The sequence below is a fragment of the Tetrahymena thermophila genome (genome assembly GCF_000189635.1).
Source record: "Tetrahymena thermophila SB210 genomic scaffold scf_8254379, whole genome shotgun sequence".
In the NCBI taxonomy this organism is placed as follows: domain Eukaryota; phylum Ciliophora; class Oligohymenophorea; order Hymenostomatida; family Tetrahymenidae; genus Tetrahymena; species Tetrahymena thermophila.
In genome coordinates, this window is record NW_002476163.1 from 184,361 (window position 1) to 201,749 (window position 17,389).

At 25.8% G+C, this 17,389-nt stretch overlaps 4 protein-coding genes across 4 annotated transcripts; all 4 read left to right on the forward strand. All coding sequences in view use genetic code 6, as the record gives it.

Moving 5' to 3' along the window:
• Positions 1–1,938: 1,938 nt before the first annotated feature.
• TTHERM_00299570 (pyridine nucleotide-disulfide oxidoreductase) lies at positions 1,939–4,353 on the forward strand (the record flags this gene model as incomplete). Its single annotated transcript, XM_001024492.1, has 4 exons — positions 1,939–2,371; positions 2,502–3,275; positions 3,578–3,946; positions 4,070–4,353. 4 exons carry the CDS (start codon positions 1,939–1,941, stop codon positions 4,351–4,353), a joined length of 1,860 nt encoding a protein of 619 aa, XP_001024492.1.
• Positions 4,354–5,379: 1,026 nt separating this feature from the next.
• On the forward strand, positions 5,380–11,487 carry TTHERM_00299600 (tubulin-tyrosine ligase family protein; the record flags this gene model as incomplete). Its single annotated transcript, XM_001024495.2, has 17 exons — positions 5,380–5,414; positions 5,557–6,176; positions 6,399–6,460; positions 6,604–6,793; positions 6,845–6,979; positions 7,044–7,152; positions 7,214–9,045; positions 9,139–9,392; positions 9,448–9,651; positions 9,714–10,130; positions 10,186–10,260; positions 10,484–10,612; positions 10,662–10,823; positions 10,881–10,952; positions 11,007–11,140; positions 11,197–11,372; positions 11,429–11,487. 17 exons carry the CDS (start codon positions 5,380–5,382, stop codon positions 11,485–11,487), a joined length of 4,665 nt encoding a protein of 1,554 aa, XP_001024495.2.
• A 1,517-nt stretch (positions 11,488–13,004) lies between these two features.
• On the forward strand, positions 13,005–13,308 carry TTHERM_000299602 (hypothetical protein; the record flags this gene model as incomplete). The annotated part of the gene is made up of 2 exons (XM_012800139.1): positions 13,005–13,123; positions 13,173–13,308. The coding sequence occupies 2 exons, from the start codon at positions 13,005–13,007 to the stop codon at positions 13,306–13,308; spliced, it is 255 nt and encodes an 84-aa protein (XP_012655593.1).
• Positions 13,309–13,753: 445 nt separating this feature from the next.
• Positions 13,754–15,880, forward strand: TTHERM_000299605 (membrane-anchored cell surface protein, putative; the record flags this gene model as incomplete). The annotated part of the gene is made up of 4 exons (XM_012800140.1): positions 13,754–13,973; positions 14,067–15,128; positions 15,189–15,695; positions 15,756–15,880. 4 exons carry the CDS (start codon positions 13,754–13,756, stop codon positions 15,878–15,880), a joined length of 1,914 nt encoding a protein of 637 aa, XP_012655594.1.
• Between the last annotated feature and the right edge of the window lie 1,509 nt (positions 15,881–17,389).

Below are 17,389 nucleotides of genomic sequence, written 5' to 3' on the forward strand. Positions count from 1 at the left end.
TGAATAGGTTTCAATTAATTGTATTAAAGTAAATCCTTGTATTTTATAATTTATATTTTAACCTTAGTTATTACCTTATTTCCTCCTGAGCTCGAATCTCGAAATATCATACATAAAAAATGAAAAAAATATTAAAACTATTTAGAATGTTAAACTTATTTTATTTTATGATCTAATGAATTTAATAAAAAATTATATTTTATATTTTTAAATAAAAAATCTAAATTTTTTTATTTCATTTTTTTATTTTAAATAAATTTAAAATTCATTTTTATTTTTTTTATTATAAAATAGATAATTTAGAAAAATATTGTTTTTACTTATAAACTTATAATTATTGTAAAATTATCAAAAATAATATAAAAACTCTCAATAAATAATTACCTGATACAAAGAGAAAAAAATATTTTTAAGAGAAAAATTAAGAAAAATATTTTTTTCTTGTTTAATGATAATTTCTAAGTTATTTTAATTCATAAATTTCATTTTTATGGTTAAAGTTGATAAATTTAATTAATTTTTTAACAGTAATAGATATTTGAATTTAAATAAATTAAAATGTTAATATTGTTCTGTATTTGCAACTTAAATTAAATACCAAATTTATTTATATTAATTAATGTATTAAAAGCTTAATAATTTTTTTTTAAAATAAAAATGAATTTTACTTTTTAAAAAAATGAGTTTATTTTTAAATATAGCTAAAATTTATTTTGAAAGCTTTGATTTTAAACAGAAGTAAATCCATTTATTTATAAAAAATATTTCCTTTTACTAAATCTTGCATTTCGTTTATAAAAATATGAGCAAATTATTATTAAATTATTATTTTCAAAAATATTTTGCCTTCATATGTAAGAATCTTTTATGTTTTAAAATAACTTCGAATTTATATTTTTGCATAATTACTTTAATTTATATTTTTGAATAATTACTTTAATTTATATTTTTGCATGATTACTTTAATTTATATTTTTAAAATTACTGAATGATATGTTTTTTAGAATTAAATTTTTATTTGATTAGATTAAATAGAAGAATAGATTTATAAATTAATTAATTTGATCCCTATCTAATAGTTAAAGTTAAAAATTATGTAATTAACTATGAAATGTTTGTCAGAAAGAAAATTAAAAGAATGTTTTAGGAAAATTTATAAAAAAAAGTAAATTGATTAAAATAATTAAATTAGCAGCAAAGAATTGTAAAAAAGAAAACAAAGATAAGTATAAAATTGTAAGTAGAAGATAGGTAATTTGTTGAAGTGTTATTTATGCATTTAGGCTATGAAATATTTATTTACTTGTTTTTAAAGTGTTCTAAGTAGTAATTTTGAGTAAAGTTTTATGTTTTCACTATAAAAGATGGCGATGCATAGCAATAAAGAAAATAAATTTAATAAAAGTAGTAAAAAAGTGTGTATAACGTTTACTACCAGAATAATCCAGAACTGGATTTGTTTTTTATTTATAATGACAATTTGTATTAATTTTAATAAGAATATCTTTTCATTCTTTTTTGATAAAGAAGATTTAAGTGATAAGTATATGTATCTAATTACACCTTTTATGAATTCATAATATAGTTTTTTTAAAAATCAATTAATAGAACTCTCCCTCATTTCGTAAATAAATAAATAAATATTAAATAAAAAAGAATCATCCGAATCAAACAAAAAGAAGAGGTATATTAATTAAATATTCTTTATTTTGTAATTCCATATTTTACAACACACCTCATCCCTTTAACAATACTAAGACATTAGTTTATTTGCTCCTGCATTATACTTTACTTTACGTAGTTAAGCAATGAATATTATCCCATTTAGAGATGAATATACTTCATATTATTACTTATTCTGATCATTTTTCAACTTGCATATTAATTCTTAATTACTGATTAATTTAAAAACTAGACCAAACAAAAACTGCTTATATCATGTTTTATAGAACTGCATAGACCTTTGGCAGAGGATTATTTAGAGCCTTACAAAGAAATCAAAAACGTATTGCCATGACAGCATTGCCTATCTTTTTGTTTTCTCAATAGGTATCTCAAAGATTTATGGCTCAAGAGGCTGAAGCTCCATAGGAAACTGTTGAAGTTAGCCAAAACGGAAAAAGCTCAGTAACTCCTAAAGTTGATGCTACCGGAGCTATCTAACTTTGCCATAAGAATGACCTTAAAGATGGTGAATTGAAGTTATACACAGTCGGAGATAAGAAAATTCTTCTTGCTAAAATAGGTGGCTAATACTATGCTTGTGATGCTGTTTCTCCAGTAGATAATAAAACACTACTTGATTCTACTTTGCTCATTGGTGATAAAATCTACGATATAGTTAATGGTGCTATCTTCTCAATTAAGGATGGTAATCAATAAATATTCACTTACTAATTTTAAATGATAATAAGTATCCAAAATGTGTGTAATTTAGAACTAACACATGATACTAAAGATTTTACTTAATTTGTTTTCATACTTCTATTTTATTTTAAAAGGTGTCACTGAATACTCTCCTAATTTAGAACAACTTAAGGTATTAAAAGTAAATGAGACAGATGACCATGTTATCTCTGTCCGCTATACAAATGAAAAACCATTCTTTGATACTGTTAATATGAGAGGTTGGGTTCCCGATTTCACTAACTTGGTTATTTTAGGTAGTGGCATTGAAAGCATTAATATTATTAGAACTCTCCGTCAAGCTAAATACAGAGGTCTTATCACTCTTATGTTTGGTGAAGATATTGATGGCCCTTATGATCTTAACCTCTTGTTCGAAGATTTGGAAAATACTGAAAGACCTCCAATTAGAGAAAAGGAATTTTATGAATAATTCTAAGTTAAAATAGCTAAGAATAAAGAAAAAGTAAAATATATCAACATTGATGAGCAAGTCATTAAAACCGTTTAGGGTAAAGAAGATCCTGTTCCTTATTAAAAGTTAGTTTATTCCTTAGGAATACGTCCTCGTTTCCATGGTGTTAGTGGACTTGGTTTGCAAGGTATTTATCAACCATGTTCATTAACTGAATTCAAGTAGATCAAAAAGGATAGTGCAAATTTCAAGAACATCGTCATAGTAGGTGATACTGTTAATAGTATCCGTTTAGCTTGCAATCTAAAGAAAAACACTAAAGCAAATATTACTTTAGTAACTGAATCTAGCAATGTCCTAAGCAAGGATAATTTAGGAGAAGACATTTCAGCAACTTTAGTTTAAGAGTTGAAGAACACTGGCGTTAAAGTTGTCAAATCTCAACAATTAAAAGGTAAAATATTTCTTTTTCAAAATCTTTATGCAAAATAAGTTAAGTTTATGTAAGCAAGCTCGTTTAATAAGCTAAGAAGATACAAAAGATATGCATTAATTATTTAATTAAAAGTTAAAAGCAATTCAATCTATTTTAATATAAAGAAATTTACTTGAAAAGTGTAAGTCGAAAAAAATAAGGAAATAAGAAAAATTTTAATTAATTTTTAGAGCGAATGCATATTAAACTTTACTTAAATTTAATAAATTAAAGATACTGAACTTAATTAATAAATTAATTAAATATCTAATATTTAATAGCCATAGAAGGAACAAAAGCAGTAGAGTAAGTAGAATTATCAAAGGATAAAATAAAGTGCGATGCCCTCTTTTTAATGAGAGAAGAATTCCCTAACATAGATCCTTTGGAATCTAGCATGAGACTTTGCAGCGATGGTGCTCTTTATACTGATTCCTTCTAAAGAACTGTCAGTTAAAACATGTGGACTGTTGGTCCTACTGCTTCAATTATAGCTCCTTTCATTGCTTCTCGTTTAGCATACAGAAATTCTGGTGATGTCTTATTGCAAGCTCACACTACTGCCTTGAACTTAATTGAAAAAAGACTTGCTTTAAGAACCATTCCTTTTGATAAGGTTAAAGTTGGTAATACCCAAATCAATAAGATAGGTAATTTATTAACTCAGATCCATTTGATACTTAGATAAAAATTTTATTCAAACATTTACAAAAACTTATTAAGCCTTTAATATGATTCACTAATTTAAATAAATAAATAAATTAATTAATTAGGTTTCCCAGAAGTCAGTAACAGAGCTGAAATCGTTGGTGATTAGTAATCTAACAATTATATGGTTTACTACTTCAGAGATGATCAACTAGTTGGAGCTGCTACACCTTCCAGATATCGTGACTTAACAATTGTAAGAGAAGCTCTTTTCTAAGATATTATTCCTAGAGGAAAGTTTGAGATTAACATTAAAGATTTAGAAAATAAAATTTTCAGTCTTTCTGCTAAAAAATTGAACAGTAAGTTCATGGAAAATATGAGAAAAAGACCTCATATGACAAAGTGAAAACTGTTTCTCTTTAGAAAAGTTGGCACTTTGATCTTCTCTAGTAATTCTTAGACCTTCTTTATAGTAAAAATAGTAATAAAAATAAAACAAATAAAAAATAAATGCATACAAAATAATTCAATTCAATCTATTAATAATCCATCCATCCATCCATCCATCCATCCATCCATCCATCCATCCATCTACTTTAATACTATATCTATGAAAACAATTTCATCATCAACCTATTTTATTCATTATAAATAGCATTTTTTCATATCTTTGTTTTTTATTGTATACCAATCAATTCAAAACTTCTAAATATTTTTAAAACAAAATAAATAAATTTTATATTTTTAAAAATATTTTTATTTAATCTTATTTAGTTTTTTTAAGTTTAGGTTTTTATATGAATTTCATTGTTAAAATTGTTATTTACATTTATTATATAAATATTTGAAGTATTAGATCTAATTAATACTAAGTGAGTAACAGATAGTTATTCAAAATTTATAAAATAATAAAAAATAAATGATTATAATTTAAGGAGAAAAAAAATTCGTAAATTATTGAAGATATTATATTGTTTGATTCTATTGTACTTTTATTGAAAAAGAAAGAAGAATGTTTAATTAAGCTGAATTAAATGATAAAGATTAAACAATATAAAGAATTGACAGAAAGATTGATGGAATACATGCATGAAAATTTAAAAATAGTGATTGATATATTAGTTTTTATATCTGTTTGTAAAGAAAAAAAAGAGTCTAAATCATTTAATTTGTAATCTCAAAATTTATATTAAATATATTATATACATATATTGTTTTTCTGTCGAGTTTTTGCTTTTAATTAATTTTATAAACAAACATTAAAGTTTGTTAATTAACAATTTCTTTAAAATACTAAATATTAAAGAAGAATCAAATAAACAAACAAACAAACTAGCTAGCAAATAACTAACTACAAATTCAAAGTATTAAAATAGGGTAAAAGCTACTAAAGATCTTGTGACTTTAAATTATTTTTATTTTGTTTGAGTAAATGAATAATGAATCTAACGTATACATTCGCAAAAGGTTTTATATTTTTTAGTTCTTATTAGCTAATTAGTTTCACTTAATTAGGTCTTCTTTAAGATCAAATGACTATTATTTTACTTTTCAAAATAATTAAATAGACATGATCTTATTCTAACCATGTGTTTTTAACATGAATTAGCAAAAATATTAAGCAGCAAGCAGTTCCGAGAAATTCTGATGAAATAGACATGGGTAATAGTCGAAGAGCCAATGAAAAAGAAAACAGTTCTCGCTTGTACTAAAATATTGGTGGTAGTTTGATGAATAACATAGGACTTGATTAAATTAAGATTGGGAATACCTCTTAGTATTACAGTGCAGGAGGAACACAAACAAATTTACCTTCTCATATGGGTTTATCTTAAAACAGTGGGATTTCAAATCAAACAACTAATAGCTAAGGATCAAATAGCACTTAAAATGTGATACTTACTGTTACTAGAATTGTTCCATATTAATAACACCCTTCCTAAACATAACAATTGTAATAATAAATACTTAATCATTAACAATAACAATAGTTAATGAGCTCACTTTAGAATAATATGCTGTAATCTTCATAGTTTTAATAATAGTCAGGGAATCAAAATATATACTACCAAAACTATCAACAAAGTAATTCTTAGAAGGGCTAAATGAATTCCCCCACAAGAAGATTTGTTCAAAATCAAAAACCTTTACAAAATGGATAATCAAAAAAAACACAATCGATAGGAAATATACAATAATAGTAATAATAAGTAACAAATGCAAGTATAGGTATTTGAATATTATTTTACAAATTTTATTTTATATTAAAATACTTCAAACCCTCAAACTAATTACCACTATCTAAATTCTACTTTTAGTTAGAGGGTTAAAAGTTAAACTGATATTTCGATATTTACATAAAAAATATTTTCATTTATAATACAACATTTTATTTTGATTTTGAATTTTACCATCTAATTCATTCTAATCAAATAATTTTTGTATTATCAGAAAAAACTAACGAGACAGATGATGTTAATTCACCCGGAGGCCCAAGATAGATCTCAATACATGTATTAAATAAATATGTTTTGTTGATATTTTTGGTTCTATGTTTCATAAGAAATATAAATACTAATGATTCAATTTATTAAATATTTTTTAAAAATTGATTTTCAATTATTAAACAAGTTATTTTTAATATTTTGAATAATAGTATTTAAATGGATAAAGCTCTTTCTAAGGTTAAGTGTAATAAAATAATTTATCAGGTTAGAGTATGGGAGTCCATTACAATGCACAAAAAAAGAGCATGAATCATATAGAAATGGAGGAATCGGGAGGTTAAGGTGCTGATTAATCTGGTAATTGTTCAGGATTGGATAAGTCACCTAAATTTAAACCATGTAAATATGTTCTTTTAATTTTTTTCATTTTCTCTTAAAATAATTCTAAAGAAACAAAGTTTCCACCAATAACAAAGGGCTCAAGTGCACAAAGTAGCTAAAATACAAGCAATTACAAATTATAAAAAATAAAAATGTAAGATAAAGAAGTTCGAAAAAATATTGTAGCTCTTGATTCTATTTCTAGTAGTATTATTTATTTTAGAAAGTAATACAATTAATTGATACTATTTTTTTGTAATTTTTTAAGGAATGGATTAGTTTACAGGTTTAAATTAAGTTGGCGGTGTCTTAGGAAATAATACATTTAAAATTCTAAAATAAGGTTAGCAATAAGGAAGCTATTACAATTAGTTCAAGTATAAATTTATATTTATATCTAATTATTTATATATATTTATAGTAATTATTTGATTTTAGTAAAGCCATTTAGGAGAGCAATGGAATATTAGCTGTGGGAAACTCTTTGAATCAGCTTGATATGGATATAAAAGGTATAATACCTTAAGAGAATCCTCATTATTATCCATCTTATAAAGTAAAAAGAGCTAATCCTAATTAAAAGCACTCAAAAGATTTCCATACAAATAAAGATACAAAAGAAAATGGAGATAACTTATATTTAGAAGTGGTAAATTCTAAATAAATGAACGAAGTCAATCACAACTTTATTTCTTCTTAGCAAGAATTCAATTAGAACTACCCTTCTACTGCAGGCTAAGGGGAAGGAAGAGAAAATAAATTTATCGAAAATTACTCAGCTGGATAAGAAGATGCAAATAGTAATGATATAAATAGATCTTCTAGCACTCCTATGCTATTGAAGAAAGAAGCTACTAAGCGTCTTGAAAAGATAAAACATCATAATACAATAGAAGGTAATGGGAATGAAAACGAATAGTAAAACAACCGCTATGAAAAAATTACATCTCAAAAGATCAATGCAGTTTTAGGAAGTAATTCATCTAAGCATGTTGTCACTATTCAAAAGAAAGAAAAATCAAAACTAAATTTAAATAGATTTGAAGATTCTGATAGAGAAAGTGATCATCCCTAACTGAATCCACTCACTCAGAAGAAGTATTCTCATAATGGGCAATCAGTGAATGCAAAAAAGCCTATATCTGGAGCCATTTAAGCAAATACAAGTCTTAAACCTATTAAAATTTTAAAAAAATAGTAAGAAGGCGAACTTTCAGAAAATTAAAATGCTGAAACTGTAAGCATCCGCTCATCTAACATTGATTTACAGTAAACTCCCCAATAAAGCGTAAAAGAAAGTGGTAAGAAAGCTCCAAAAGAAGAACAAATTTCTTCATCGAATAATACAAATTAAGAAGAAGATTATTAAGGAGATGATGAAGACTTTAAAGGATCTTCAAATCTTAGTAATCAAGCCAAACAAAACTACTAAAATAATAAAGGAACAGATTTTTTCAAGATTAACCCCAAAGAAAATCAACTAAATTAAAACGAGAGAGCCAGCAGCAATATTAAAGGAGCTATAATAACAAACGATCAATCATCATTTGAAAAAACTCCATAAATGAGAAAAAAAACATACTAACAAAAATAAGCTATGAATTTGGGAAATAACTAGATTAAATAAAATGGCGAATTAGACAATATTCTAAATGATAGCATTCAAAAAGCTCCTTTGAATATAAAGACAACAAAAGAAAAAGAAGCCAAGCTATCTGAATAAACTATTTAAAATAATGCTGACATAAACGCCTCAAATAAAAAAAAATAGAAAAAGAAAAAGAAAAGAAACACATTAGTTGGACCTCAAGGTGGCTAAAATAATGGTTTATCCTCATTAAACTAAGGTTAAATGAAGAATGGCTAATTAGTAGGAAAATATGATAACCTTCCTAAAGAAGTGTAAAGGATAAACTAATATTAAGATTTCATAAGAGCAGTTAATTTCTCTAACAATATTGATGTTATTCCAATTTAAAAGCCTTGCTTTAAGATGTATGTTGGCAAAGGTAATAATTCTTACTTAATCAAATCAAGCGTTAAATAGAGATGGTGGCTTCAGTTAGAAACAAACAAAGATAAAGTTGATCAATGCCACATAGTGTGGACATAGCTAAGATTTAATGAATTTCTTAATAACCTCAAAGCTTTTACTGGACCCAGGATCACAACAGACAATTAAATCCTTGGTTCTGAATAAAAGATTAATATAAAAACTAACGACTCATTTGCAGATACAAACAATAACAACGATGCTTCTACGAACTTTGGTAAAAAGAATATAAATTTATTTATTTACTTAAATTATTTTATCTAATTTTATTAAAAATTAAAAATATAAATAATGTTTCCAAATTAAATAGAAAACTCCCCACTCCTAGACCACAAAATGAATTCATCAATAAATAAAGATTTAGACTCATAAAGCCAATTATAAGGAGACTTAGGGAATGCAATTGATTCAAGTGATTCAGAAACTGAAAAATTAAGATCTTTAACATCTCGTCCCACAGTTAAAAAATCTAACTCTTTAAATAATTCCCTCTCTAGTTTAAAAGCAGAGTTAAAGAAAGGCTCTCCTAACCCAGGAACAGCAAATTCATAACCATAAAATAAAGTAAAAAATCTCCATAAATAATTTTTATGCTTAGTTATTTATATTTTCAAAAAAGGAAACACGTTCTCTCACACCAAGCACTAGAGGAAATGCCCCATAGAATTAATTGAAAGTGTAAGCAACCTATAATGTAAATGCTAAGCGTTTATTCCATCCTAATGACTTTAAAAAAATTATGGAGATTCAACCTAACAAAGACTACGATTTAAGATATTTCTTTTCCTAATCTCTGCCTGATTAATTTTAACAATTCCAAAAAGTAATATATGATTTAATCTTTAAAAATTTTTTAAAAATGCTAAAAATTAAAAAATGATTTAGGAATTCGACACTTTTTAAGATCCTAACTCATTAAAAATGCATAATCACTTGGAAAATAATTGGAATCTCTCAAATAAAAAAGCTCTCTTTTATAATTTAAGAAACTATTACACAACAATAAAACAGAACCCATTCGAAAACATACCATTAACTTTTCATATTAAAGATGGAATTAATGATCCTGAATACACCAAATTTTTAGAACACTGGAAACAAAAAGAAGATGAATGCAACTAAAAAGAAAAGTTGAGATTAGAATACAAGTATTCTTCAGATAAAGCAAAGCAATCAATAGGAAGTAATATGAAGAAACCCAGAAATATTTGGATTATAAAACCAGGTGAAATTACAAACAGAGGAACAGGTATTACAGTTCTCAATGAAATAGATTAAATCACTTAACTTTTAGCTAAAAATGTAATTTTTAAATAATAAAAAAGATTTTATTAAAATAAATATTTATAAAAATTAGGATTTACACCCAAACGGTAAGCCAAAAACCTACATAGTTTAAAAATATTTAGACAATCCACTACTTTATAATAAGGTAAACAAATTTAATTATTTCAAGCAATGATTTTTATCTTAACATTGTCATTGTTTGGCTTTGTTTTATTTATTTATAAAAAAAATTAATTATGTTGCAATTTCTATACTATTTAGCTCATAATTTATTGTCAATTTAAATACTTTAAGCAGCAATATTTTTAAATTATTACAATTTAAAAGTGAAGTATTTTGTATTTAATATATAATTTTAAAATTTAAAGCGTAAATTTGACATTAGATGCTATCTGCTTGTTACTGTTATAAAAGGAAGGATGAAGGCATACTGGTATTAAGATGGGTATATTAGAACTAGTTGTAAGGAGTATAATTGCAAAAGCTTAACTAATAAAGTAAGTTTTTAAATATAAAGATTGTTTTAAAATATACAAAATTTAATAGATGATTCATTTAACAAATGACGCTGTGCAAAAAAAGTGCGAAGATTATGGAAAATATGAACCTGGAAATAAACTTTCTTATAATGATCTTTAAAGGTATCTTGACTAGAATCACACAGAATAAAAAATAAATTTCTAAACTGTTATTTATCCTAGAATGAGAGTAAATAAATAAATACCTAATTAATTTCAAATATTAAATGTAATTTATTCAATTAAGTAATTAGCTCTTGATTGTATTAAATCAACTTTCCTTAAGATGGATCCACAGAGAAGGGAAATCACCTTTGAAGTACATAACTTCTACTCACTAAAATATTTAATTTATTCATTTTGCATATAAAAGGTTTTTGGTTTAGATTACATGATTGATGAAGAATTTAAAACGTGGCTTATTGAAGTAAATACTAACCCATGCCTTGAGCTCTCTTCACCTCTTCTAGCACGTATTATTCCAGCTATGATAGAAAATGCTTTTAGGTATTTCTTTAAATTAATGTATTTATTATTTTTAATACTATTTATAAAATATTTAGAATCGCAATTGATCCCATTTTTGGATTTCCTCCAATTAATGACTGGTCAGCATCTGCTAAAAAAACATTCATTCCTGATTCAATAATGGAAAACAATAAATTTGAATTGATATTTGACGAAGCATTTGATGGTCCATCTTTACAAGCTCTTTTCGCTCAATATAATGAATAATAATGTAAGTTATATTTATACAAACAGTATTATATTAAACCTTTATCAACAAAAACTTAGAGGATATAATTATAGAAGAAGAAGAGGAGGAAGAGGAAGAAATTGAAGATGAATAATGAACATACTAAACATAATTTATATATTTAAAAAAAAGATAAAAACTACTAAATTAATTATTTTAAAGATATGTTAATTATGGAAAAAAATATTTATAATACAAAGTAATTAATATAAAATAAATAAATTAATTAATTAATTATATCTTTTTATTTGCTTATTTATTTTTAATATTGTGATTTAATTCTAACTAATTAACTAATTCAAAGTGAATAAACTAAACTCAACCTTCCTTTATGTTAAATGATAATTAAATTGTTTTTTTTTGTTGACATGAAAAAAATTGGGGTCGTCCGAGAATCGAACCCGGGACCTCTCGTACCCTAAACGAGAATCATGCCACTAGACCAACAACCCTTAATCAATAATCTTTCTTCAATTATAAAAGATTTTCTTTTAACTTTATAATTGAATAAATAAGTTTATGATAAGAAAACTATTTAAAATAAAAAATTGGGGTCGTCCGAGAATCGAACCCGGGACCTCTCGTACCCTAAACGAGAATCATGCCACTAGACCAACAACCCTTAATCAAAATATTTTAGAAAATAGAAAAAATTCTTTTCTTTTTTTGTTTTCAGTTAATAGTTATTGTGGTTTGAACTTATTTAAAAATAAATAAAAATTGGGGTCGTCCGAGAATCGAACCCGGGACCTCTCGTACCCTAAACGAGAATCATGCCACTAGACCAACAACCCTTAATCAAGATGTTTTTTTTCTTAAAAAAAATTCTGATTTGTTCTGAAATAAAATAAATTAAATTTATGAATAAATTGAAGCATTTTAGAATAAAATAAAAAAATTGGGGTCGTCCGAGAATCGAACCCGGGACCTCTCGTACCCTAAACGAGAATCATGCCACTAGACCAACAACCCTTAATCAATATTTCTTTTTTGGATCCAAAAATTTTGATTTGCTAAAAAAAATTAAAATAAAATTAATTTTACAAAAAAAAGTCATTAAATTTGATGGATGAATTCTCATTCTTTACCAATAAAATAAAAAAATAAAAATTGGGGTCGTCCGAGAATCGAACCCGGGACCTCTCGTACCCTAAACGAGAATCATGCCACTAGACCAACAACCCTTAATCAATTATTTTGTTTTGTTTTCTAAAGACTTTTCTAATTACCAAAATATGCAAATCAATAAATATACATGAGATCAAAATTTATATATTGAATTAAAAAAAATTGGGGTCGTCCGAGAATCGAACCCGGGACCTCTCGTACCCTAAACGAGAATCATGCCACTAGACCAACAACCCTTAATCAACAAATTTGATTTAAAATTAAGAGACCTTTTTAACTTGGAATAAATTAAAATTTTACTTTTCTCAATTTTCTTATTTGATTTAATAACAATTTGAAATATAAATAAGAATATTTAAGACAAATAAATATATTAAGTCAAAAATAACAAAAATAAAATTAATAATATTCTCATAGGGATTAAAAATTTTATTGTATAAATTTTATAAAAAATCTATTTTAATAAAAATAGTATTAAAGCTTTTTATGTTCATAAAGAAGTTACTGATCAAGTAAAAAAATTGGGGTCGTCCGAGAATCGAACCCGGGACCTCTCGTACCCTAAACGAGAATCATGCCACTAGACCAACAACCCTTAATCAATAGTATAATTAACTTTAAAAAAAATTTTTTTTATCTTTATATATTTTGCAGTAATTAAATGTTGCGTTGCAAAAATAAAAATTGGGGTCGTCCGAGAATCGAACCCGGGACCTCTCGTACCCTAAACGAGAATCATGCCACTAGACCAACAACCCTTAATCAGTATAAATCGAATTATTTAAATTGATATGATTATTTTTGATAATTATTGAATTAAATTTTACATTAAAAACCAAATTAAAAAATAATCTAATAAAGTAATAAAATTGTGTTAATAATTTAGTCAGAAAAATATTTTTTCTTATGACAAATAAAATTCTATATAAAAATAGATTCATTGTTTAAAGAGTATAAATCATTAAAAGGGAAAAAATAATCAATCTTTAAATTAAATTGATGTAGTAAAATAATATAAATAATTATTCTCAACTATTTTTTTGGATATTTAATGAAAAATAATTCATATTTGATAAAAGCAACAATAAAAAAGACTATAAAAACAAGATTCAATTTGTCTTAATTTGTTTTTTATATAAAGAACACTTTTATATTGTTTTATGATAAGTGTAATATTTTTTTTTTCATTTTTTTAACCAATTTATCTATCAATCTCTCTCTAAACTGAGTAACTTATGAACGAAAGGTACTTAGAGTGTAGAGTTATTATAAATACAGGAGTTGTTTCTAGCCCATTTACAGTTATTAGCATAAATACATTGAGTCTTGTTAAGTTCATTGCATAAACGGAATGCACTTTCAGTTTAGTTAATGTAAGAAGAACTTAAATTGAAGTTTTAAGCTCCTGTCTAAGTGGAGTTCACTGTATAGTTGAAACTATTGAAATCGAATAAAGTAACATTAAAACTACCAGTTGAATTAGTAGAGTTGCTTTATTCAAGGAAGAACTATCTAGTATTATTTAATTAGCAAATATTTCTTGTATAGTTCCAAGCACAACCATTAAACTTACTACAGTTGTAAAAGGTTTGGTTGGTGCAGTTAACAGCTGCAAATTATTGAGATTCAAGTGTGAAAGTGTAGTTGTATCCAGAAGTAGAGTTAGTGTAATTAGAAGTAGAGTTTTATTCAAGGACGAATTTTCTGGTATTGTTCAATTAGCAGAAGTTATAAGTATAGTTCCAAGCACATCCGTTGGTTCTGCTACAGTTTTAGAAGGTTTAGTTGGTGCAGTTAACAGTAGCATATTCAGATTCAAGGAAAAACTTTCTGGTATTGTTCAATTGGCAGAAGTTATAAGTATAGTTCCAAGCACATCCGTTGGTTCTGCTACAGTTTTAGAAGGTTTAGTTGGTACAGTTAACAGCAGCGTATTCAGATTCAAGGAAGAATTTTCTGGTGTTATTCAATTGACAGAAGTTATAAGTATAGTTCCAAGCACATCCACTGGTTCTGCTACAGTTTTAGAAGGTTTAATTGGTACAGTTAACAGCAGCGTATTCAGATTCAAGGAAGAATTTTCTGGTGTTGTTCAATTGACAGAAATTATAAGTATAGTTCCAAGCACATCCGCTGGTTCTGCTACAGTTTTAGAAAGTTTAGTTGGTGCAGTTAACAGCAGCAAATTCAGATTCAAGGAAGAATTTTCTGGTGTTATTCAATTGACAGAAGTTATAAGTATAGTTCCAAGCACATCCACTGGTTCTGCTACAGTTTTAGAAGGTTTAATTGGTACAGTTAACAGCAGCGTATTCAGATTCAAGGAAGAATTTTCTGGTGTTGTTCAATTGACAGAAGTTATATGTATAGTTCCAAGCACATCCGTTGGTTCTGCTACAGTTTTAGAAAGTTTAGTTGGTGCAGTTAACAGCAGCAAATTCAGATTCAAGGAAGAATTTTCTGGTGTTATTCAATTGACAGAAGTTATAAGTATAGTTCCAAGCACATCCACTGGTTCTGCTACAGTTTTAGAAAGTTTAGTTGGTGCAGTTAACAGCAGCAAATTCAGATTCAAGATAGAAGGTACGGTTGAATCCAGTGGTAGAGTTAGTATAATTTGAAGTTGAGTTCTATTCAAGGAAGAATTTTCTGGTGTTGTTCAATTGACAGAAGTTATAAGTATAGTTCCAAGCACATCCGTTGGTTCTGCTACAGTTTTAGAAGGTTTAGTTGGTACAGTTAACAGCAGCGTATTCAGATTCAAGGAAGAATTTTCTGGTGTTGTTCAATTGACAGAAATTATAAGTATAGTTCCAAGCACATCCGCTGGTTCTGCTACAGTTTTAGAAAGTTTAGTTGGTGCAGTTAACAGCAGCAAATTCAGATTCAAGGAAGAATTTTCTGGTGTTATTCAATTGACAGAAGTTATAAGTATAGTTCCAAGCACATCCACTGGTTCTGCTACAGTTTTAGAAGGTTTAATTGGTACAGTTAACAGCAGCATATTCAGATTCAAGGAAAAACTTTCTGGTATTGTTCAATTGGCAGAAGTTATAAGTATAGTTCCAAGCACATCCGCTGGTTCTGCTACAGTTTTAGAAAGTTTAGTTGGTGCAGTTAACAGCAGCAAATTCAGATTCAAGATAGAAGGTACGGTTGAATCCAGTGGTAGAGTTAGTATAATTTGAAGTTGAGTTCTATTCAAGGAAGAATTTTCTGGTGTTGTTCAATTGACAGAAGTTATAAGTATAGTTCCAAGCACATCCGTTGATTCTGCTACAGTTTTAGAAGGTTTAGTTGGTGCAGTTAACAGCAGCAAATTCAGATTCAAGTAAGAAAGTGCTATTATATCCAACAGTTGAGTTAGAAGTAGAGTTGGTATAGTTACTTGCGAATTATGTGAAGTTTGAGTTTAAATTCTATTCAGGGACAGGAGAAACGATTCTTTTACAAATTTAAGATTAGACATCCCAGATGCAATATGGAGCAGTATCACATTAATGTTTTCTATTTAATAAATTTGAAATTAAAATTTCATTATGCTATATAAAAATATTTTCTGGTCAGTGAGTGATGACTTGACAACTCACTATTCAGGGAAAAATTTTTTTTGATAATGAGCAGAAATTTATGAATGTGAAGATAATTATATAAGAAATTCCAATTAATAAACAAGGTTAAAAGAATTTAATTTTAATTGAAAAACTTCTAAGGATAAACAAAAATTAGCTAAAAAGGATTTTTTTGTATGAATTTAAATATAAGTATTACTCATAACCGCAGAAAGCTAAAGCATGATTATCAATATTCAAGGTTGAATCTTTGCTAATTACTTTGGATAAGAAGTTGCTGACAACTGAATCCCAAGCAGTGACTGTGGCAATTAAGCCAAATATAGCAATTATTAATTTCATATTTCTTTTTTTGCAAATATTAACTTTTTTTATAAATAAATTAATTATGATTATTTAACCCAATCTAATAATATTAAAACCATCGAAAATTATGACACTTTAATTAGTTTTTGATAATCAAAAACAAAAACAATTTAATATTCTAAATTTTGGTTTAATCTCAAAAATTTGACAAAATTAGTTAAGCTTCTTTGTTATTATTATTCATTGAATTTAGGCTAAAATAGTAGTCACCTTTTTATTATTATTAGAATAAAACTATCTAAAAGTTTTTTCTAATGTTTTAACCATTCATACTTACAATTTATTTCATTACTCAAATAAGAATGCTCATTTTTCTATTTCCATTTAATTTAATCTATTTTCTTAAAATTTTTTTGTATTTCTCAATCAATTAATCATTCAATCTTTGCAATTAAATTCTAACTTACTTCTATAGAATGTATTTAAATTTTATGTATATTTATTTGATTGAAATTGACAACTAATTATACAAAAAGATTATTTATTAGTAGTTTATTTAATTTAGGTTCTCTAATATTTGCTCTATATTGTTTTGGAATCTTTTTATGTAGATTCTATTACAAATAAAATTAAATAAATATTTTTAAGGTTTTTATTATAAATATTGGATGTATTTATTTTTGCTAATAAGCTGCGATGCGTTTTTATTTTATATAAAAAATGTAAAATATTATTGACTTTGAATAAATTTATTTTTAAACAAACAATAAAACTTTGAGAAATGAATATATTTTGAATATATCATTTAGATTTTATTAATTTTAGCTCTCTGCGTACTAAATTGTATAGCTGTATTTTAAAATTAAGTATGATAAAAAAAATTTTATTTGAAAAACAAAAATATTATTTTTATTTTTAAAAGACATAAAAATATAAAAATTCATTAAAACTGTAAATAAATTGTGTAGAAATATGTATATGTTTTACATAAAT